Consider the following 23,517-nt stretch of genomic DNA (forward strand, 5'->3'; position numbering starts at 1 on the left):
CAGTATGATTTCTGACAACTACATTGTTCTTAAAAGTGCTGCCATTTGATTTTTTTCTTATTGTAACATTACAGATAAATTTGAAAAACTATTACACAGAGCACATACTACTGCATTAAGCATGGACTTCAAAATTCAAGGATTGTCAAAAATAAAAGCCTGCCAATTTACTTACCTTTTCACTAGATCCATCAAAGTCAGATGCAAGAACTTAGCACAATGGTAAGCAATTTGCAAGACTGAAACCAGTAGATTGGACTTAATACAAGATTTTTACCATCAGCATTGTATGAGAAAATTCTGTAACATATTTGCAATGGGAAATATACATTTATTGCAGCAAGATTATTACAAAATTAGTATACAATAAGCAGCTATATACAGGACTATAAGATTTTTTTTTTTTTTTCCTCCTAAATATTCTTGTTCATGTTACAGGGCAAAATTATGTGTCATATAGAGGATAGCACACTACAAGTAGACAGCAAGTTTTACAGGCCATAGCTTCAAGGTAATCTATTAAAATAAGGCAGAAGTTTTATGTTTAAATAGTCTGTTGGAATCATGTTTGGTTTTATATCTTCAGGAAGTAAGAATGTATATTTGCTATTAGTCTCGAACATTTTTTTCCCAACCTCTTATTTCATGTTTCAGTGAAAATATGTTTCTATTGAATGCATTCTTGTCTAAAAATTGGACTTTACAGGCCCCAAATTGAACTTAAAAACAGTTCTTTTGGCATGTATAAGACCAGCAGAGCAAAGTCAATTGTTTGACTTACTGTTCACAGGAAAAGCACTAGCAGAACTAGGTCTGGTAGCAGTAATCCTGGGAATTGTACACTTGAGTTCACTATGTTAGGCCTAATTACACTTTTGGGAAAGGCAGCATCTAACTAGAAGGATTTTTAACCAAATCTTAAAATGTTTCCAGAACAGTATAATCTGTGGTATACCAGATATTTAATATGAGAATAAACCAAAAGTTATTCATTTTGTGAAAGCTACGGACAGCTTTTGCCTCAGGCCCTGGAACCAGTGAAAGCTTCTGTGAACCTGCCTACTTCAAAAATGCAGATATGGATGCGTAGATCAGGACACCTATGCCATACCATCTTACATGGTGGAAGTTTGTTTCCTTAAGAGCTTTCCATATCAGAGAAGTATCAGGCAATCAGCCGGATAACCACAGGACAGCTGAAGTTGGAAGGCACCTCTGGGAGCCATCTGGTCCAATCCCTGCTCCAGCAGGGCCACCCAGAGCAGTTTGCCTACAACCATGGCCAGGTGGCTTTTGAAGATCTCCAAGCAAAAGACCTCACAGCCTCTCAGGGCAACCTGTGCCAGTGCTCTGTCACCTGCATAGCACAGAAGTGCTGTCTGGTGCTCAGAGGGAGCCTCCTGTGTGCCAGTTTGTGCCCATTGCCTTGTCTTGTGAACGGGCACCACTAAAAAGAGCCTGGCCCCATCTTCTTTGCCCCCTCCCTTCAGGTATTTATAGACATTGACGAGATCCCCCCTGAGCTTCCTCTTCTCCAGGCTGAGCTGATCTCTCAGCTTCTCCTCATAGAAGAGACTTTTTTATTCCTCTATGCATGACTTTTCCAAAGAAATGTGTGTGGCCATTCCTGCCAAATTTCACTCGTTTTGAGTGCGCCTCCCTCCTTATAGCTTAGTTTTAAGCCACTTCCCAAACCACCCACTGGTGTGATGCAGCACTGTGCTGTGTTTTAATGAGGTGTGGTGCTTCAGCTCGCTCAGGATGTTTTATTCAGGGTCACCCAGCCAGGTGCCAGCCCATGGCATGGCACAGGGTGAGGCTTCCAGCAGGTAGCCCTGGCACCCAGGCCCGGGCTTGCTGCCACTCAGCCCCGGGCCTCTAGGGATCACCCATCCTGTCCTCTCTGTAGTCCCTACAGACAACACCTCAGCCGTGCATGTTTCCCTGACAGCCTCGCAGCACTTATCCCAAACAGCCATCTATCAAAGGACGCGGGGATACGCATACCTCAAATATTTACGGTGCCTGAGCTTTGAGACCGAGACAGTTCGTTCACATCTGCGCACGGGCCACTTTTAAAACATCAAAATAAACCATCTGGCTGCGCAACTGTTTCTAATTACTCCCCTGCTTAGACTGTAAACTTCAGGGTTTGGCACCGGCCTCCCTCCCAGAGCGCTGCCCAAATCCAGCTCCCAGGCAGCTAATCAGCGCCACTGCGGCGCGGGGGGAGCAGCCCTGGAGCCGGGCTTGCCCAGCTAACAGCTCTCTGCACACCCGCCGGCTCTGTCTGTCTGTCTGTCCTTCCATCTGTCCGCAGGAGGCAGTGGGAACGCAGCCCGGCACCATGTGTACACGGGGACTGCCGGGGCTGGCACTGCTGGTGGTGGCGGTCACCTCCCTGCCTGGCCTGCGCCCCGCCGCCCCTCCGTCCCTGAGGTAAGTGTGGCTATGAAGTGACCATGAGGGGGGCTGGCACCCTCCTGACAAATTGGGGTCAGGGTGCGGAGGGCATGTTAGAGGCGATCTGTGAGCTCTGCCCCCGCCTGGTGCCCTGTGGCACCCAGGGAAGGTGCTTGGGATTGAGGAGGGCATGGACGGGTGTCGTAAGGGTGTCAGGGCTTTTTGTTGCCATGAGGTGTTTCCTGTCTGAGATGGAGATCTTTTGTGCAGTAAAGTGGGGAAAAGTTGGATGTTGATGGCTGCTTGTACCCAAGCTGCCAAATCCTGCTGCCTGAGTAGAGCGAGAGCCTAACCACAAATCCATGCGTGTTCCTGCATCTTCATGTGTCAGCACAGCGGGGTGTTTTTCCCTTTGCTCTTTGCCTCCACCAGGGCCAGCACCTGTCTGTGCTTACAGCCAGCATCAATTTTGCTCTCAAGCATGTAACATCTAGTGTCTGAGAAGTACTAACCTGGATCCTCAGCATTCCCTAGCGCTGTGAACACCTGTCTTTGGCACCTGAAGTTGGCCAGTCCTTTGTTTTGTTTTCCTGTAATCCTGATCCTAATGAGGCAATGTTGATTTTCCTTGTGTATGTCCTGCAAGTCCTGATCTCCATTGCATGGTACAATCCAGGTCTCACATCTGGATTCTCCTGAATTTATTAAAAACATAACCACTAACTATACTTTTACATGGAAGTCAGTGATTACTTCTGTTTCTGTTTGGATGAAAGCATAGATCCTCTCTATCTGACAGACAGAAGACTGCAAAAGGATTACTTTTTCAAATATATTCTAGTAGAATCAATCATAGGCTTGCTTTTTGGTATTCTGTATTCCAGTTACAGTGCCTAAATGTTTGGATGTATATGTCATTTTTAAAGCTTTTGGGATAATTCAAATCAAAATGTTTCATGGTAGATAATCAAACTCTATGTGTATATGCATATATACCAGATAGGCGTAATGAAAATGATGAGCCTATTGCAGTTTAACATGGCAATTACAATACAGCATAAGCATTCCTGCACATAACAACGAGATTTCTGATGAAAGGGAAGAAAATTGGGTGATTTGAGGCAAGTAGTAGTTTACAACCATAAACAAAGCTGTAGTGTTAAAAACAGGGCTTTGGAGAACAGGTGAAGTCCTGACAGCGGGGTGGTTTCCTCCACAGCCCTTGGCTTTGACTACAGCTTCTCCTCTTTGCTGTCCTCCTCAGGAGCGCTTTGGGCAGTCCTGCTGCATGCCGCCTGTCCCGGGCCGAGGCAGAGCTCAGGTGCCGCTTCCCTGGGGGGCAGCTGTGCAGCGGCAGGGGCAGGTGCGACTGTGGAGTCTGCATCTGCCAAGTGACGGAGGCCGGCAAATACTACGGTCCGCTGTGCGAGTGCCATGATTGGGTGTGCGAGACCTATGACGGGAAGATCTGTGCAGGTAAGGAAGCCACTGGGGTGACTGACGCTTTAGAAAATTATGAATACGTGTCATAACCAGAAATATGTTGGGAACACAGAATGAAGATACAGTAGAGACATAGCTATGAATGCATCCCTGGACCATAGGATCATAGAATCTCAGTATCATATCAGCTGGAAAAGACCTTCAGGATCATCAAGTACAACCATAATTTAGGATCTTTTTAACCACTAATTCAGATCTTTTGGACAGAGCTTCATAACAGAGGAAAGTGGGGAAACTCTGAATGGGGGGTTGTCGGCACATCCAAGAAGATTAAAAGATCTAAGTCAAAGGCACTGTCTCTGCCATGAAATGTGACTTTACGCATTTTTTTAGCAGCAAGGGCAGAAGTAGAAGTATCATTGGTATGGAGACTCTGCAGACAGTGTTTAGAATCTAGTGTGGGATGTAATACTGCTTGTTTGTGTTTTTTTTTTTTTCTTTTTTTTTTTTTCCATGTAATATTACCACATTTGAACCGCTCACCTAATAATAGTGTGCAGTATCTACCAAGGCCTTAAACTATTGCTGAGCAATCGTTTTTGTCCTGTAATTTTTTACCTGAAGGCTTGCTGTAACAGTATCACACTATGGGTATATATATAAAATGCTTTTTCTCCAGTAGAGATAATGTTTTCAAACAGAGACTTAAAACAATGTAATTGTGTTGCGGTTTCTGAGATTTCCCCGCTGACACTGTATTCTTTAATGGCAGATGAAATAACGTACATTTCTGGGACAGATTTTAGTCGCTGCCAGTTGCTGGGACGCATCGCTTGGTTTGCATCTAAACATTATCACTCTTTCATCTTTCCAGCTGTCTTTACTTAAGTTTCTGGTCTATTTCTGTCAGATTTTTGATATATACATATTTTTAAAGCAGCTTAGAATAGGATTTTAGAAAAGAACAGGGAGAAGAAATGCCATCACATTCCTCAGGGGATTCAGTCTGGAACTTGATGAAAGGGGCCACATGGACACTTCATTTCTAGTGTCCCTGCTTAAACAGCTTTACCAGATTCACATAAACGTGTCATTTTTCAAGCCAAAAACTGCAATTAGGTCAATGGGAATGTTACTGGAATTCTGCTAGCAAGAGGATAATACAAATGCATTCCAGCAGTGGGTTTGGCAAATTTTGTAGGAAAAAAAGAGCAACTTATTTTAGCAACAATGTAGCTAAGAATAAGTCCAATAATAACATGAGAAGATCAAGAATGGGATTATAAGAAAAATGTTTGTATTTGGCACCTATGACTTCAGAGTTTTATGGAGAAACTGATTTGTAGACTCTCCAGTCAGCAATGTAAGCCCAGTTACATAACAAATATCATAGGACCACTGCTCATGTCAGTGCTTTGCTGTCCCAAAGGTGAATTTTCTGATCAGTGCTGTGATTTCAATATGCTTGGCATTGTTGCTGGGGGAATTGTATGAAGTGAAACTGAAAGCTCCTCCAATTTTAATGCTGTACTGCAATCTCAACTGTTCTGTTCCTGTTAATGTCATGAGCAGTGGCTGAAACTTTTGTCAGTGCTTTGATGGGAAGGAGTGCTGACAGGATAAACAAAATCAAGAAATTTCTAACAATATTTAGCTTTTGTGTAGCACTTTACACATCAGTTTAAAGATGCAAATGTTAAGTGATTAAATGTGTTTTTAAAAAGCAGTTTTTGTAGTTGTCACCTTTTCTAGTTGGAGTATGGAAACAGCATTACCACTGAGATGTCAAATAATTAAAATTCACTTCTCTGCAGAGAAAGCAGTAAAAAAAATCAGTACAAAGTTATGGGGAGGGAAACGGCTGCTAAGGACTTAATTTTTTGCTAGTTCAGCTTATATTATTATTATTATTATTATTTTTGTCACTGGTGCTGAAAGTCCATATGACTTTGTTGGAGTCCAGGGTTAACCTGCACTGCAGGAGAGCAGATCACAGGTAACTTCTTCAGGGCTGAGAAGCAGAGTCTGGATCCAGCCAGTGGAAATCCTGCTTCCAGGCTGTGCTCACCATCCTCTTACACATTTCCAGATAGTTAGCTTTAGGATGGGTCCATATGGGAGAAGAGGATAATAGAAGAGATGGTCACATCTACTGGAACTGGCAGGAGGCTGGTCCTTATGTTGATGACTAACAACCTTTCATTCCCCCCAGAAAAAAACCCAAAGGCAAAGTTTCAGGAGTAGTGCCTTGTCATGTGGTTGGCATCAATAGACACTGATCCTCAAAGACCAGCATGACTGCATTTATCTTCCTAACTATCCTGTAATTTTGTTGCATGGCACATCAGAGAAATGTTGTCAATATTTCAGTTTTAATATACCAATCCTTGTGTGTATGCCAAGTATGGGGAATTTCACATTCTTGTCTTCATATTCTGAGAGCAAACTTTGCACTGGTACCACTATTACATTAATTCACTGTGTGAATCTACAACTCAAGCATCCCGAGAAATCTTTTCTGTTACTGTATTTCACCACTCTTAAACAAATTCAATATGTTTCAGCAGAAAGAAAAATTGTGTTGACGGTGACTGAGCATTCACTGAACAGTATCTTCTGATGTTTCTTAATATTAGGTCATCAAGGTGGTTTCCTATGTATGACATGCCTTTGTTTCTTTGCCTTTTAGAGGCAAGGACTCAGTTATGAAATTATATTCCTTTTAGGTGAATAGCCAAAGTATCTTACCGAAGTTCTGTTCCTGTTTTATTTTTTGCTTCTCTTTTCTCTATTTTTAATTTGATATCTACTGTGCTATTTCATTGCTAGTCTCTCCTGATGATTGCAATAACAATAGCTGCCGAGTGGTACCACATGCAGAACTTCTGGACACTAATTGAATATTCCTCTAGAGAGCCACGATATTTGAGATGAATGTTGTTTCAAATGAGCCACTTTTCACCCTGACAGAATGATGACTTTTTCAAGTGACTGATGTCTAATCACTGGTGATATTCATATTCTGAGTTGGACAGACAGAGTTGTCTGTGTCACTAGAGCCAAGGACAGTTATCTTGGTGTTTCCCTGCCAATCAGTTCAGACATACTTTAATTTCCATCTCCTGTCCCAAGCTAAACAAAATACTCAGTTGCTCAGTATGCAGCTCATTATCTTCAACGCACTTTCTGGGTCAGATCTGCTTTCTGGACCACTTGTTGGAAACCCATATTCTAAGGAGGGAAAGCCTGAAGATAGATGAGATGCCCATCTGTTTATCTGTTGCTTTTTCTTATCACAATGGAAAATAAATTATGCCATGAGTAATGAAGAAAAGCAGATACAAATGTCTCTCTCTGTCCTTTCACTCTCCCTTGCTTGACACTTTCCTGCTGTATTTCCCTTCCAAGATGTTTCCAGGTCCTTTGGAGGGGATAGTGATCAGTTTTTTCTTTTATCCCACTAAGATTGATAAAGCAGTAGGTGATTTTTCAAGGAGTTAGAAAAGAAGAACGGAGAAACAAAGTGCTGGAGTCTTGAGTCATTGGGTACTCTATCCTCCTCAGTGGACTTTCTGTCTGCCTTTTTGTCTGCCTGCTCATGGAATGCAGAGGAGAGAAAAGTCCCAATACTGTAATTTTCTTTGCAATGTTGGTGACATCTTTATTTTGTCATTTGCTGTTGGTTTTCAAGGAGAAGACAAGAGTAGGAAGACTGCAAGACAATGAATCATAATCCCAAAGCATTTATGCTTCATTCAGGGCAGACAGTGTATTTGATGCTGTTTATTTTCAAATAGTAGTTTTAACCTTAGACAGTTTCATATTGCCTCAGGCTTTCTTAACATAAGCAGAGCCTGTGTTGTGTGCAAAGGAAAATGGAATGTGGAATGAATTCCCATCAAACAGCTGCTTGACACCTATTTTTCTTTGGTATTCAGAATAGAGGAAAATCAATTTTAATGGATTTTTTTTTTAGTTAATCCTTTCTAATGTGCCTGTGATTAATGAAGATAGAAAAAGTAAACTAAGCATAGACGCCTGTAGCCAACTGGAGTGGGAGCACTCTAGGTGTTCCTAGAGAACAGACTGTGGAAATTGCCAGCTGGAACATGACAGAGTATGATTTCACTGCTCATAGCTAGTGAGATCAAGGGGTAGGCACGACTGTGACAGCAGAAAGAAAGAGTGCAATGTAAAGGAAAGGATCCTCTTTGCTCATAACTAATTGAGCACCTCTGTTTTTCCATAGTTCTTAAGATTTGATAAACAACATTTTCCCCCTTCCAAACTGAAGTACTTTTCACAACTACTGAATAATAGTAGCACTGCATGATTTACTGCCATAAGCAGTTGCTGTGGGAATTTCATTGTCTCTGCTCAGGCCAGTGGAAGATTTTTCTGACTCTTTCTCTGAAGCTCTAGTTGCTGTAAATGCTGTACCTATTTGAGGACTAGTTCAGCAATGTAATGGCAGTGTCAGTCGTAGCTTTTCACAGCCAGAAGTGCTATCATAGTTATGTGAAGGACAGAAAGATAACAGTACAATTATTTTCCACTCTGTAAGGCTTCAGGATACAAGCTAAATTATGCAGAGAACACAAGTGAAAAATTAAATGGACAAGGAACAGATGTAGAAATACAAGATGAATCTGAATTAAAGTATTGCTGTAATATGTAGTTATGCATCTATGTAAGTTTATTGGATACATCTCTTGGAGATAAGTAGAAAATTGAGAATGGAATTTAAAGAACATTTTGAGCTGATGCTCTTTGCGGGAAAGCTGAATGATGTTTTTAGGCAGAGCTGTCTCAGTTGAGTCGGAAGTTTTCAAGCAACTGTACCTTTGTATTCCTATTGAAGTGAGGTGTGAGATGCTGGTTTTTTATTCTTGCTTAAAATGGGAAGAAAAGCCATCTGTGACCTGCATTGATTGCTGATTGATTTAAGAGTGAAATTTTGAGAACAGGTCTAAGCCTTTTCTCTGTCAAGATTCAGCTGTGGCACATATGATCACTTGGGACACAGCCTCCTAAAATGGCTAAAGTAACATCAGGACAGGAGGCTACCGTCAAAAACAGAGGTTACAATCCTTCTCTGAGTTGATTTGCCACAGCCTGGATTTCAGAAATTGGCTTCAAGTGACATTTCTCTGGAGCAGGGGTTTGTAGGTGTGATAATAGCATATGCATTCAATTCAAAGCAGGCCCTCCAGATTCTAGTAGGAGTGAAATTGTGATAGCACAGACTGCAGTGTGGGCTCGTCGCCTTGCTAAGTGCATGTTGTCCTAGGCAGGCTTACAAAGCACACTGCGTTATCCTGTTGGTACCTGATGTAGGTAAAGTCAAGCAGCCTTGGATACACCTACAGCTGCTGTAGTTCCAAATGCAGCGTGAGCATTAATGGCAGTGACAAGTGAGGCATGAGGAAGAAGCTCAGACAGAGACACTGCGAGTGAGATTTCAAGAAGGGAGGCATTCTGAAAGTGTCTTAATAAAGGCTTTGTTGTTGAATGCCTAGCCATCATTTCAAGCACCTTCAGTGCCTTTCAAACTAAAGCACTTATATGCAGATATTACTCACGGAAAATGTGTGCTAATTTAAAAAATAAAAGTGAGTACAATGGGTAGGAGGAAGGAGAGGCTTTTCACAGACTGTAACAGGACTGGAATTCAGCCGCTCAGGCTATCGCCAACAGCAAAGTGGGGATGAGAGCAGCACCTCCTGCACCTTTCACCCTTCTTCAGGCTAGGTTGGCAAGCTTGTCTGTTGCAGAGAAAAAGCAAACCTTTGTGCAAGTTTTGACAATGTAAATAAGTGTTCTGAAGTGGGTTTGAATTTTTATGCTATTCATGGGCTGATAAAGAACTTCAGTCCTTTCTTTATTTTAATTGGAAAGCATGCTCTTTATGACAAAACTGCTTTCACAGACTGAGCTCTTTTATGAACACTTGCGTTTCATTTTCACTAACAGAAAAGGTGGATGATAAATAATAAATGGTGCACTTAATGTGACAGAAGTGATCTTACCTGCTTCAGCCTTGGATGGTTTCAGGAATTGTTCTTATGACAGCCTTTGTCAGATGAACTGACTGGATTGGTAAGATTTTCTCTGTTTATTTTAAGTTTTAGTGTTGATCGCTGGTACGGCAAGGGGCTTCAAACCCTCCATTGCTTCTGCTACTGGGCAGCAGACGTTTTAGTGTAGGTGTTCCCAGTCAGTTTGTCCTGTCAGGGAACAGATTTCTGATTTTAAAAGTTTCCGTAAGCCTTTTGGGAGGAAGGAACACTATGCTAGCTACATCCCAAGAGTAAAAGCAATTTAGGCCTAAAAAGGCCTGGTGCTTGCTTGGCTTCCATGCCACGAAAGAGCCCAAAGTATATATTCGGTATCAGAATTTATCAATGTTTTAAATCAAGTGTATGATGGAGGGAGACCTGTGTGGTATATCACAGCTGTATTACTGCAAATTCCCTTCAGAGCTGGAAGGGCTGTAAAGAACAGGGCAAAAGTGAAGGAGCTGGAATTAGATTTTTTTTTTTTTTGGCTTTTACTTTCTCTACAAAGATTTTTCTACTGAAAGATTTCTTCTAGGGGATTTTTTTTTTTTTTTGGCCCAAACCATTTGCAATTTCTTCTCATAGTAATAACACTAGATTGAAAGACACATATCCAGACCCAGAGGTGTACTTTCCTTCACTCCTGTTCCAAGCATGACTACATACTGAAAATAATGTTCTTTAAACAGTATTTTAAAAGGCTGTTTCAAAACTTCCTTTCCTAGTAAGGGGGGGGGGGAGGGAGGGGTCCTTATACGCAGAGGTTTGGGAAGTGGTACATAGGGAGTGGGCTGAAACACCAACTCAAGCAGTTATATGATCACATTCTCATATGATGAAGAGTAAAGCTTCAGAAGAGTTAATTGCAGTTGCACTTGTCCTCTTTCATGAAACAGCAGTTCCTAAATCTCCTAAGACCTGCTTCACCTGTCTGTCCAATGGAGAAGCAGTAGTGATATAATCCAAGGTATTTTCTCATTGATGGCTTGACGAGTGGCAGCCGGAGTCTTCAGAGACGTACCTGGGGCTTTTTATGGGGAAAGTGACCAGGAATGCCAACTCTGACATTGGTCTGGAACTTAGTGAACTGAGTAATAACTTTATGAGGTGGAAAATGTTGCAGCCAAGCACTATTGCCTTGGCAGCTGCATGTGGCAGCAGATGTTGCATCTGGAGCACCTGGTCACAGCATTGTGTTCCTGGGGGGAAAGTTATTCCAGCAGTTTTTAAACTGGAAAGAGTAGCAGCAATGAATGAGTTGTACAGCTGCGGTCTGACTTTCAGCGATAAGTCTGAGACCTTCTGTTATAGAGTCATAGAAGTCAGTATTGCAAATGTACTTTGCTTTTTGTCTGTTGCTTTTGTAGTCAGGTAAATTCTGTGGAAAGTGGATAACCGGTAACAAATGTATTTAAAATCATAAAGTGGTCTTGAAGCACTTCATTGGAGTACTTCTGTAAGACTGATACTTCCAGTGACCATCTTTTGAAATAATTTTGTTTTGTTCTTTTTCCAGTTTCACCCACAGATAGTCCTCATCACAAACACAGCAAGTGTAATAAAGCACAACTCCCAGTTTGACTTTAGGAACAGATCCAGCTGACAGCTATCACTGCAAGAAAATTGCCCATCAGCTCCAGAAAGGGTACTTTCTCTGGATGTGAATTGAGAATATAGGAGCAATTGCAACTGAATACAGCTGCTCTCCATTTATGTGGGTTCACATACAGTTTGCATTTGTGGAAATCCTTTTTATTTAAAGCGGAGTGTCCAAGTTTCATTTTTACAATTGTCCTTTCTTATATATATATATATTAGTCTTAGCTGGCCCAGATCTTACTTAACTTCATAAGCCTGGCATGCCCTGGAGAACTATTTGAGCTCTGTATTTCCTGCATCTGTTAATGAAAACCCATCTGAGAACTACCCCAAACGAGGCACTCTGAGAAACTTGTTCCTTCACCAGCTCATGATACAGTGGACATTTCTTCCCTTTCCCCAAAATCTTTTGCTCGTTCCCAGGCCCAGTTTGGGCTTTAGTGCATCATATTACATAGAGGGGCTGGAGAATTTCCCACTGCCTTTTTTCATGAAGACTGCTTAATGAATTGAAGCATAGAAGAGAAATGTAGGAGTATATCAGTATATCATTGGCATTGGTTTTAAACTGCTTTCCTTTTTTTTTTTTTTTTCTGTGGTCTCTGTTGAACAAAGAGACTTAACTGCAGCATAAATTTGTGTTTCACAGTAAAAAATAAGTGTACAAGCTCTTTTCAAGATTTATAATGCTTAATTTCCTTCTAGCTTTGTGTATGTGATGCACAAACACACACACAAAAAAATTATTGGAGATGGGATTGGCAAAATTACCAAACCTGAGACATACACTTTATTTGATTTAGAAGTGGATCCTGTCACTCCTCTCTACTATTTGGGTTAAAATATGTTTTAATAAAAGCAAATATAGCTTTTTTTCTTTTTTTTTTTTTTTTTTTTTTTTTTTTTTCCTATCTAAACAGAAGCCTATGTTTTCTTCTGCCATAAGTCTAATGAAATCAATACAGTTATGTCAACAGAGAATTGGTCTCTAAACATTTCCTTCCTTTGTTTGACCAGAATCTCCAGTTAATAGCAGACAAATATCACAGCAGTACCGTACAGACCATGTCATTTACTTGCAAATGGTAATAGTAAAATAATAATAATGATGAAATCTCCAAGGTTAAGAATGCTTTTAATCTCACCAACATTTTTATGTGTTTTTTTTTTTTTTTTTTTTTTTTTTAAGTCTTCTTCTGTGTATTGTACTGCTATAAGGAGTTACGTGTTACTCAGAGGTAGTTTGACAGGACGTTTACTGAAATATTTTGTCTCCAGACTTGGATTTAGCAGAAATGAGACTTCTGTATGAAAGCATTCTAATAAATGAAAACATAATTCTTTCAGAGTTAAACTCTGCTGTATTAATTAAGGAATCAGTTACAGTGACAGAACTATCCCAAGTTTTATTAAGTGGTCTGCTGATTTGGAAAGTCACAATAAGATTAAGATTTTGTAATTAGATGAACAGGCTAAATGTCAATCCCCTTTCTCCTCACAATCTTAATGCTTTTGTATACGAGTTCTGTAGGGTTTTGTTTTGCAAATAAGCAAATTCCATTTTAATTTCAACTGTTAATTGCTTAAATGTGTATCTGTGACCCTTACATGAAGGTTAGAAGAATTTTTATTTACAGATAGTACCCAGAGAAGATAGTACGATTTCTCCATAGGCGGTTTCAAAGAGGGATATCACATGGGAATTTTTTGAATTAAGTTCTTGTGGGATAGTATCTTGGAAGCTATATCTAAATAATACAGTAGGCAGAGTTTTAATTTTATTTCACAGGTCCCTAATAAATGTACTCATAGTTCGTTTTTAAAATGAATTTACTCAACGTGGGTCTTCATTTACCAGTCTCTTTCCAAACAAGCGTGTACTTTCTCTAGCCCTTCTGATGGGCTATTGTCCGCTGACTTTAAGGGTTTCGGGTGGTGTCTTGATTTTTCCTCTACTTTCTGTACAAACAGTGATTGCTAACTGCAGTCTGAACATTTTGCCTATCTTTGATTGCCAAATTGTTTCTTCCTGCCACCACTCCCAGCTCTCCAAGTCTTTTATGCGTTTTGGGTGGTCTCTATCTGGCCCAATTCCTTGGCAGTGCTCTAAATTAGGTTTCCTAATCTATTCCTCTGGCTCGTCAAAGAACAGTTTCTGTGAAGACCTGGGTGGACATTTGAGCCACTTTGGCTCTCTTTACAATTCCTTGTGGCTCTTTCTCAGCTCAGTGACCTCTACTGTCATGCCTGTGTCTTGGGACTGTGCTTTCCTGGAGAAGGTGTGCCTCAAAGGTGAGCTGAATTGCCTTGTGTATTCACAGACTTGTAGAAGTTAACCACAGTTGTATGAAATTAAATACTCTATGTTAGCTCATGCTTTATTCATGTAAGTGCTGTTCAGTTGTAGAAACTCCTGGTAGGAAATGATGCTAAACCACTGAATTCTTAAAATAGGTTTAAATCATGTGTACACCACTGTGTCGTAATTTCTCCCAGCTTTCCCCCTTTTCCCTGCCTGGACCTGGTGGCCTGAAATTTTAGAATTTAGTCTAGTTACTCTAAATTACTTATGTATTACTTTTCTAATCCCCCAGTGAGGGCATTTCCTGCCCACAGTAAAAAAGCTTGTCTGAGGGAGACTGTGGGATCCCTGTCAAGAGGGGTGGTTCAAGAGCAGGCTGCACAAATATCTGTCAGGAGTGATAAGCACACACTCGTTTGTGCCTCCAGGCACAGAAGTGGACCAGATGATCACTTCCAGAGGTCTCTTTGAGGCTGATTTTCTTTGATGCTGCTGTGAAGTCAGTTCTCTGGCCTGGTGCTCTGCTTTAGTGAGGAGGATCCGCGGTAGTATAATGAGAGTTTTAGTCATGCTATTATGTTTCTAAATTGCAATAATTTATTGAAAGGGATGCATAACCATTGTTTTTAATCCCTTAAGCCTATGAACTTTCATCTTTTGCAGTATTTATAGTACTTTACAAAACACAGATGTCTGTTTCCAGTTTGTGTGACCACACTTTTAAATGACAACTACCAAGTCTCTAAGCAAGAACAATCCTGAGGACAAGATTGTTTGTTTAAAGTGTAAACATTATTTTAACAGAGAGGCAGAAATTAATGAGAAGTAATTTATGAGATAGGTGGTGGATTGACTTCTGTAATGAGTTGGGAGCCATGGAAAAACTTTTTATCCAACTTTTGTAATTTGATGGTAATGAAGCACTGGAAGCATTAAACAGAAGCTTTTTTTTTTATATATATATATATATAGGTCTTGTTTAGCTAGATACATTCTTAGTTAACCACTGACTTTGTGGATAATTGGCAAAATGTACAGAACAGTTAGGGAAAGTGAATTGTTGCCATGCAGTCTACTGTAGGATAATGCATACCATGACCAAAATGATATTCTAGAAGCTCCTTATCCTTTTTGGACCCATTAAACAGCAAATAACTTAATTCCTACTTAAACAGGAACCACATCTGTTCTGTATTTTTCACTGTAAGTAAATATGTAAAAATGTTTTGTCAGATAATGAAAAAGGGTAGCAAGTAGGATTACATTGCTAATAAAATTATAGACATAGACCATTTTTTTTTAAGTGCTGGTATAGGGATATGCATTCCTTATATTGTCTCTACACAAAATTATACCCCCCAAAATGCTCATTATATTTGGACAGCAATGAATTGCACCCAGTGATGATAGCTGAAAACATTATCCAGATGGATGGCCCAGCAAAAGATATTGCATTATGGGGGTACAACACCTGTATCAACCTGATTTCTGTCATAACAGTGGGAATTTGGGAATTGTGCCTACCATGCCCTTTTTCACCTTAAAAGCACCCAGTTATACACAGGGTAATCTGAGCGCAGATCTGTATAAAGGTTTCTTCCTTCTTTCCCACTGTTGGTCCTCCTGCATCGCCCAAGCGTGTGGTCTTCATCATGCTTCTTGTTCACATTTGTAGGAAGGAAGTGGGCAGTTCCACACCCCCACTTCAGACTTCTTTTCTCTTGCTTCCAAAAAATTGAAAACTTTGCTGCTTAACTTTTCCTTCAGCCCAGTGTCTGGGCTGAAGACACCCCTACACCCCTTTAGGCAAGCCCTCCATGGAGCTGTATGTCCTTGCTGATATAATGGCATTTTCTGTTTGTTGCTGCTGAGAATCAGTGGTTTCAGAAGTTGCTATAACAGAAATACCTGCAATTCTAGACTGTATATTCTATAAAAGCAAGTAACTTTGTGGTACTTAAAAGTATTTTGTTTTAGGGTAGCCTCCAAAGAAAAGACAGTAGTTTAGAGGGTGGTGTTGCTCCATCTGTGCTGCACAACAGCATCGTCACCTCACAGGTGTAGTGATGAAGGCCAGAGTTAAAGAGTCACGTTGTGCCTTGGCATTATGGACAATCCCACCATACGCTCTGTTCTTTCCCCTTTTGCCCTGTCTTTCCTCCCTGTGTGAGTCACATAAATGGCTTTAAATGCCTTTCAGTGAGTCATATATTATTTCTGACAATTTTTTTTCTAATTCTGTCCCTCCTTTAATGTCACTATGTACAGAGGCTCTTTGCTACCTAAAAGCTACCATTTCATTTGGTCATCTACTTGATGCCTTTATAATATGCACTTGCTTTTCTTAAGCTTTCCTTTTTTTTTTTTTTCTTTTTCTTTCTTTTTTTTTTTTTTTCTTTTTTTTTCTTTTTTTTTTTTTTCATAGCAATGTCAAAAACTCAATCTTTTGTTTATATTCTGAACTGTCAGTTTGAATTTTTAAATCCTTTTTCAAAAATGGATCAGACTGAGCATTACGCTGGCTGCATACCTCCTCACACCTTCTGGCAAGCATCAGCAGCCAAGAATTCCACTCTGTTGTGGCTTATTGCTTGGCTGAGAAAGAATCTAAATGCATGCAGGAAATTTAATGTGGTGAAGTGAGAGGAAGAAAAGGTTTGAAGGTTGGAAACAAATGTTAAGAATTCATATACAAGCAGCAGCTGGAATGTATGAGAATACATGCAGTACAAAGTGTTCCTCAGAGCAGGAAAATGTAGGTCTGCCATAGCAGCCACAGTTTTTAAATACTGAACTAATTTTGTGATGATAACATTGACCAAATTCCTAACCCAATGGTTTTATTCAGCCTGTAAGTGAAGGAGACAAAAGACCTTGTGCATGTGGAAGGGGAGACTACACTGGCAGATGCCAAAAATCGATAGGTAAATACTATCAGCTTTCCAGGCAAACGGCTAGGCAGGAAAATCCTGTTTTAGACACTTGGATAGACAAGACAGAACTCTGGAAAATATGTGGGAGAGATCCAAAAAAAGATGATTTGTTTGAATGCTGTGTTGAAACATATTGTATTGGCATTACAAGATATGTTTTGGCATTAAAATGAAATGAGCAGGGAAATGAACATAGTTCAATGTCTTCATTTTTTTTTTCCAGGGTAATTGCTTCTTCCAGAGTGGCGTTTCAATGCTAAAAGCACTTTAGCATGCTTTGTGACAATATATGTACTTAGAAGTGCAATTTAAACAAACAAACAAAAAAAGTTAGTTTTGTCCCCACCCAAAGTACTGAAATATGTAAAATAAGCGGTTAAAAACAATGCCTGCATCATAGCTTTTGAAACTTCTAGGTTTGAAAATCAGAACATTGGTTCTGGTTCAAATGCAGTGATGCTACATGATGAATAGTGCATCACCATCTAAACTCCTAGAATCATGCTTCTAGGTGCTATAGAGAAACATCAGGGTAAAGTCAGATTGAATTTTCCATGGTTTTGATAGGTAAACATTAAAAACAAAGGCGCTTTGTATTGTAAATGGACTATCAGCATCCATAAAGCCTTTAGTACCATATGTTCTGCTGTTCCTGTGTAGTTTCTCTGTTGGTAGAGTATGTATTTTGGCCAAAGGTGCTCTTTGATTTACCTGGCTTTCAAACATTTCTAAAGGTAATATAACAAGATTAGCTCTGCTGAGAGTTACTTGGTCTATAAATGTGTCTTGAAACAACTTTTTTTCCGTTTCTATTTGCAAGGTGTTGTCCTAGTGATGTATTCAGATTTCAGTCAATTTTTTTCAGCTACTTTCCAAACACCTAATGATAAGATACGCTACACAATGCTCTCTGAAGACAGAGTACTACATACCATTTATATCAGCCCAACTCACAAATTCTGTTTTCTCTTAAACATGTTTCCATCTGTAGTTTAACATGGTTGAGACATTTGGTAAGTTTTGCTGTTTTGCACTAAGACCCTAACAAGATGATTTACAAACATGGAGTTAGTAAATCCATAAAAAGTGATACACAGCTGCACAGTCTTCTGAGGTTTGTGGGCTTCTCTCTGTAAGTGTTTTAAACCAGTATTGTCATGAACTTTCAAGAGATATATTTTGATTCCTGAGTAATGAAATGTGGTCCTCATAATCCTATAAAAAATTACAGAGTCAGTAAACTGACAGAAACATTGGTATTGGAACAAATAGTACAGAGAATGCCTAGAGGCAACTCTTCATCCTAGAGGATGAGCAGGATGTTCATGTTTCATCATGAACACGTTCTCCTATGTTTCATCATAGAAGATGAAACAAGGAAGAAATGAATAGGCATAGGGTTACTATTAACTATTAGAAACAACATTCATTTCTCCTCATTACTTGCCTGCCAGCAAAACATGTGGTGCTTGTAGAGGTTGTGGTGAAGTTAGAACATACAGAAGGGATTCAGGTGCAAGTAGCAGAGGTTGCATAGGCATATGTTTTTCTGGCAGCAGAAATGATAGGGTTAGGAAAATCGAACGTCAGGAATATTAAGATCAGCTGTACTTAGAATTTTCAAGCTCTTCTTACCATTGCTATCAACTGTAGCTATCCTTGTGTCACAATTCTGATTCTGTTGCATGCTTCTGCTAGAGACAGACTCACCTTCATCGTCAAAAGGGGAGTTTCAGTTATTGTTTCTGAAATTCAGCTGTACTCCCAACCAAAAATCCATCACGTCACAATTAGTCAGTTTTTTTTCTCTGACTTTTGTGAAAAGTGCTAGTTATCTCAAGCAGAAGTTTTGACAGAAAAGAAATGAATACAGTCCTGATATAAACAGATGGTAATACATTTTTTTTGCCTGTGTATACACCATCACAAAGTAAGGCTTGCCCAGTCTCAGTGCTCTTCCTTTTTACCATCATTTTCTAACAGCATTGGTTAAATTGTGAAAACAGAAAGATTGGGCTGGTTCACAGCCAGTCTTTTAGAACAGAATGACTTAGATTGGAAGGGACTTGTGGACCTCATCTGGCCCAGCCTCCTGTTAAATGCAGGGCCAGCTTCAAAGTAGGATCAGTTACTCAGTGTCATCAAAGCATAAAGTCAAAATATATCTATGTGTCAAGCTAAAAAGACTCAAAAGAAGTACGGGTGAACTGCTGCTGAAATAGTGCTTAATTCATCTGACTCATTTAATAAAAATTAGCAACTGTTAAAAATAATTTTTGACATGAGGAGAGACGGGTTATGAAACCAAACCAATTTATTTTGCCATTTTCTATATTAAAAGTGTAATACTTTTATCCTGAGAACTGTTTTTTAAAGCTCTGTACTTCAAATCAGAGAAAAGCAACCCTTGAGATAAAGATGCAGAAAATAATATTTTTGTCTTCAATTGTCTTTTAAGGAAGGGCTGATAATTAGGTAGTCCATCCTATCTCATTAGCACGGAGTCAGTCCATCTGCCCTAGATAACTTAATGTTCGTCTTGTTTCTCTGACCACTTAAGCCTCTATCAGACTTGGCATTTTCTATTGAATATAAACTAAATGTTTGGGTTGATTATTTCTGGGTTTCTCTGTGAACTACGTGATGAACTGTTGGGCATTTCCTGTTGGGAAAATGCAGGAAGGTGATACATGATACATGGTCCTCAGAAAGCAGGGGAATAGAGACTCACTTAGTCCTGCAATTGATCATTTTTTGAAGCTGTAGGACCTTAAGGGTTCATCAAGCAAAAACAAAAACAAAAAACCCTGAAGGAACAAACATGAAAATTTCATCATTCAAATAAAAGAAAAGAAAACTCTTCTCTCTATTAGCTTAGGACCCAATCATAAAATTACTGTTTATCTCAGACTTTGTGTCTAGTAAGAGGCCATTAGTAATCAAAAGCAGTGACATGGTTCATCACAACTGTATCAAGTTGTGTTGTCACTCATCACTGATGACTTAATGACTCCAAGATTCACAATTTCTGAGGACTTTGGCTGAAGATTTTTTTCTAGCACTTGATTACAGTCTTGCAAAGCCTGCTGCTTTGACACTACTTAAAAACTGGGTTAAGAATTGGAAGGTCTTGTTGCCCTGGCTCATTTTGACTATGGGACAGGTTAATTTAATGTGTCTCATCCTCCCTTCTATAAATGGGATATAATGTTTATCATCCTTCTGTAAAAAAAAATATTTTAGATGGTAATGGAAGACATCCATGGGGCTGTTTGGTGTTAAAAATATCTGCTACATTGATTCCAAATAGTCAGCCTGGGCTTGTCTGTTAAGTCTGACATCAGGAATAAAACTACCAGAAAAAGTTAAATAACAAACCCACCTTTGCTCTATTCATCCATCAGTGGGGAAGTAAACAGTTTGTCTATGATTGCCTGTCTCACTTTTCTATTACAGTCTATTTGTTCTTCCTACCCTGTAATTACTCCATTTGATCTGCTAAAATATCCTGTGATTCACATTCAAACTATTTTCAGAAACACCCTTTAATTCTGGCTTGATATTTCATTGTTCAGTAAATATGAAGAGATGCTTGAGATTTGCCTTATTATAAAGTTCTGGCTAGCCCTGTGAACTTACTGCTGTGTGATTCTAATTTGGCAGCAACTAAAACTGAACAAACTGAAAAATAAGCTAACTAACTAAATAAACTAAATGATAAATTAGAAAAAAAGTAAAGTAAAAACTGAATAAACTGAAAACCAAGAGATGCATGCAGCAACAGCAGGAGGCACAGGGTTGCCTCTTCCCTGGAACTAAGTAACTAAGTCAAGGCAGTCTTGCTTCAATGGGATACTCTTGCCTCTTCTGACATTGCCTCTTCATTATGAGTTCCAGCTTGATTTTTAACTTTTTTTTTTTTTTTTTTTTTTTTTTCTTGGTAACTTTTTAACTTTCTAAATTTTGCATTTCAATATTTTTGAACATTTTTCACTTTGCCTTTGGGTGCCTTGCACAAGAGGGAGAGTTAGCTCTCTGCCTCATGTGGGCCAGATGCTAAAACCGTGATGCTAAGACCAGCTAGGATGTCAACAGGGGTGACCCAAGAGGATGGCTGATTGCTTGGCTGCATTGGAGATGGTGAGCAAGCACAGGAACGCAGCCCACCTTGGGCTGTGGAAAAAATGACTAGTTTTCTAGAAAGATGTAGTGCTTGTGTATGCCTGTGTTTTCCTGTGTGTACATTTGATGTGTTTATCTGATCAAAAAGTTTCACTCCTCATCCTCAGAAAGAAGGTGATAAATGTGGAGCCCCACAGGCTTTCTGGATGTCTCCATGCCAGAGAGACAGTGTCTAGGCTTTGACTGAAGAAAAAGGAGAATACCAGGTCCAGGTTTTTGGCCTATTATGCTATCTTGGTAAGCATATAAAAAGCCAGCAAGTTTTGGGGTAACCCATTCTTTTTGCCCTGCTAAGAAACAAGGAATACATATTATATATATATATATATATACATATATATATATATGATTCTTTATATATCAAAGCAGAATAAGATCTCAGTGTGAGATTTTGTGTTCATTTTTTATTTCTGAGCCATGTATTTCCATTGGGAATTTAACAGCTTAATGGCTTTCCTTCCTCCTCCCCCCCCCCCCCCCACCCCCCACTTGCCTTTACCTTCGTATTCTTCTTATCCTTTCTCTAATATTTTTGGTATATAGTACTGCTAACCTTGCTTTAGCATTACTGAATGTATTCTGTAATTTACTACTGGAGCTGACAGGTTGCTCCCAGGGATTTCTGTGTATGGGGTTTTGATTTAAAAATAGAGCAGTGAAGGGTTATAGGGAAAAAATATAGCAAGACCCTTGCCAAACAAAGTCATTACTTTTAGGACCATCTTTTAAGGTACCATTAAGGGTACCTTAATGTTCTTCCATATAAAGATTACAAAAAAAAATAAAATATAGAATATAGATATACATCAGTTGAGTAACACCACAGTACGTTTTCCCTAACTTTGATCAGGAAAATAAAAACTCTGTAGTGCTCCAATACTCAAAAATCCTAATTGCTTTTAACAACAAAACAAACAAACAAACAAAAGAGAAAAAAAAATACTGATAATAGTTTCAGAAGAAACTATTCCTTTTAGGGAAGTCAACAATTTGCTTTACAGAATTATCACTACAGGCTTTTGAATGAACAGTAATGAAAATACATGCAGGTGTGAGCTGCTTATAGCACTTTTAGAAAATGTGTCAGACGGATAAGTATGAATAAAAATTAACATTTTTAAAGGACTACATCAGCATTTAAAATTGTTTGGAAAAAGTCGACTTTCAATATATGTTATGTGTTTTTCTAGATTTTCTGCTTTATTTTAATAAACACTGACATTTGAAGAGTATTTTATTGTCCCAATGCTTTTGGTCTATTCTCCTGAAGCACGCTTAAGTAAAAATTCTAACTCTGCCTGTTATCACTCACCTTGTTTTCTTAGAAAAGGATATTTTCCATCTTACCTGGGACCTGTTTCCTCACTTGTTTGAATATTACTCTTCTTACTGTGAACATACTTGCCATTATTATGGCTAAGGTAATGCAAGGAATCATATATTATGTCTCTTTTCATTTGATCACTCAAATAAAGACTTTCTAGCTTAGACTTTCACTTGTGCAAGTTGCTTTTTTTAAAAACCTATATTTATAATGCTTGTTATATTATTGATTAAAGATTAATAGTTTTTAATAGCAGGTTCCTTCCTTTTATTTCCTTGGATAGCTCTGTAATCTAAAGTGAAATGTAATTCTGTTTAGAGAAGTTTCTCTAAAATAATATTCTGTGCTGATTACTTTTCCATCAATATTAGATATCAATATAAATTAATGGAAAAAGTAAACTTGATTGACAGTCTAATTAAAACAAATGTCAAGTACATTGTTAATAATACAAAATCTCAAATACAAAATGGATGGTAAGTTCCAGAAAAATGAGCTTGGGGTCAAACAGTGCCTTGGGAGTGAGATAAATTTTAGGGCTTTTCACTGCTATCTATTGTTCACTTTTTCACTCTTTTCCCTCATCCACTTCTTTCCCTTTAATTACAAGATATTAGTTCTTACAGAATGTGGTCAGGAGAGGAAAAGATGATAAATACTGAAAGACCTACAAGCTTAAACAGCTTTATGTGTTAAATTATCTATTAAAACTAAATTAAAATACCTGAAGTAAAAAATTAAGCAGACAAATACTAGACATTCCTACAAATTAGGACATTTTTGATTTGTAAAGCCTTCTATGTAAAAATAAATAAATAAATAAATAAATTCCTTGATACCAGGAAAAGTCCAAAAGGAAAGTCAAGCAAGATCTACTCCTGTAGTGTTTTTTATCCAGTATATGTAGTGCATCCGTCACATTAATGCAGTCTAATGTACAAATAAAGAAAACACTACCACTGCTACCCCCACATCAGGAAAACATGTGAAAGACAACAGAAACAATATAAATGGAACTGGTGGAATTCACAGTTCAAAATGAATGTTCAGTAATGGAAAGGCTGAATAAAACGACCAAGAATTAGGTAAACGGTAGAGGATGAAGACCGATTCAGTGAAGGAACTCAGATTTGTTTAATGATCAAGATATTGTGTCTATGCTGTAGTATATTCATGCATTAAAACACATACACACAAAACAAACAAACAAACAGACAAACCCTTTCCCATCTAGATTAAGAGTTGACCACCATTAACACTGTAAAAAATTGC

The 23,517-nt window shown here is 38.9% G+C and overlaps 1 protein-coding gene across 1 annotated transcript in view; it reads left to right on the forward strand.

Annotated features, from left to right (window-relative positions):
• Positions 1-2,347: 2,347 nt before the first annotated feature.
• Positions 2,348-23,517, forward strand: part of ITGBL1 (integrin subunit beta like 1) — a gene marked incomplete at its 5' end in the record, with an annotated part of 146,147 nt that continues 124,977 nt past the window's right edge. Inside the window, 2 exons of the mRNA XM_082784743.1 lie at positions 2,348-2,439; positions 3,668-3,879. Coding sequence (XP_082640869.1) covers positions 2,348-2,439; positions 3,668-3,879 — 304 coding nt within the window. The remainder of the gene's footprint in view (positions 2,440-3,667; positions 3,880-23,517) is intronic.

This window comes from Aythya marila, assembly GCF_965140915.1.
Source record: "Aythya marila genome assembly, chromosome: 1".
NCBI lineage: Eukaryota > Metazoa > Chordata > Aves > Anseriformes > Anatidae > Aythya > Aythya marila.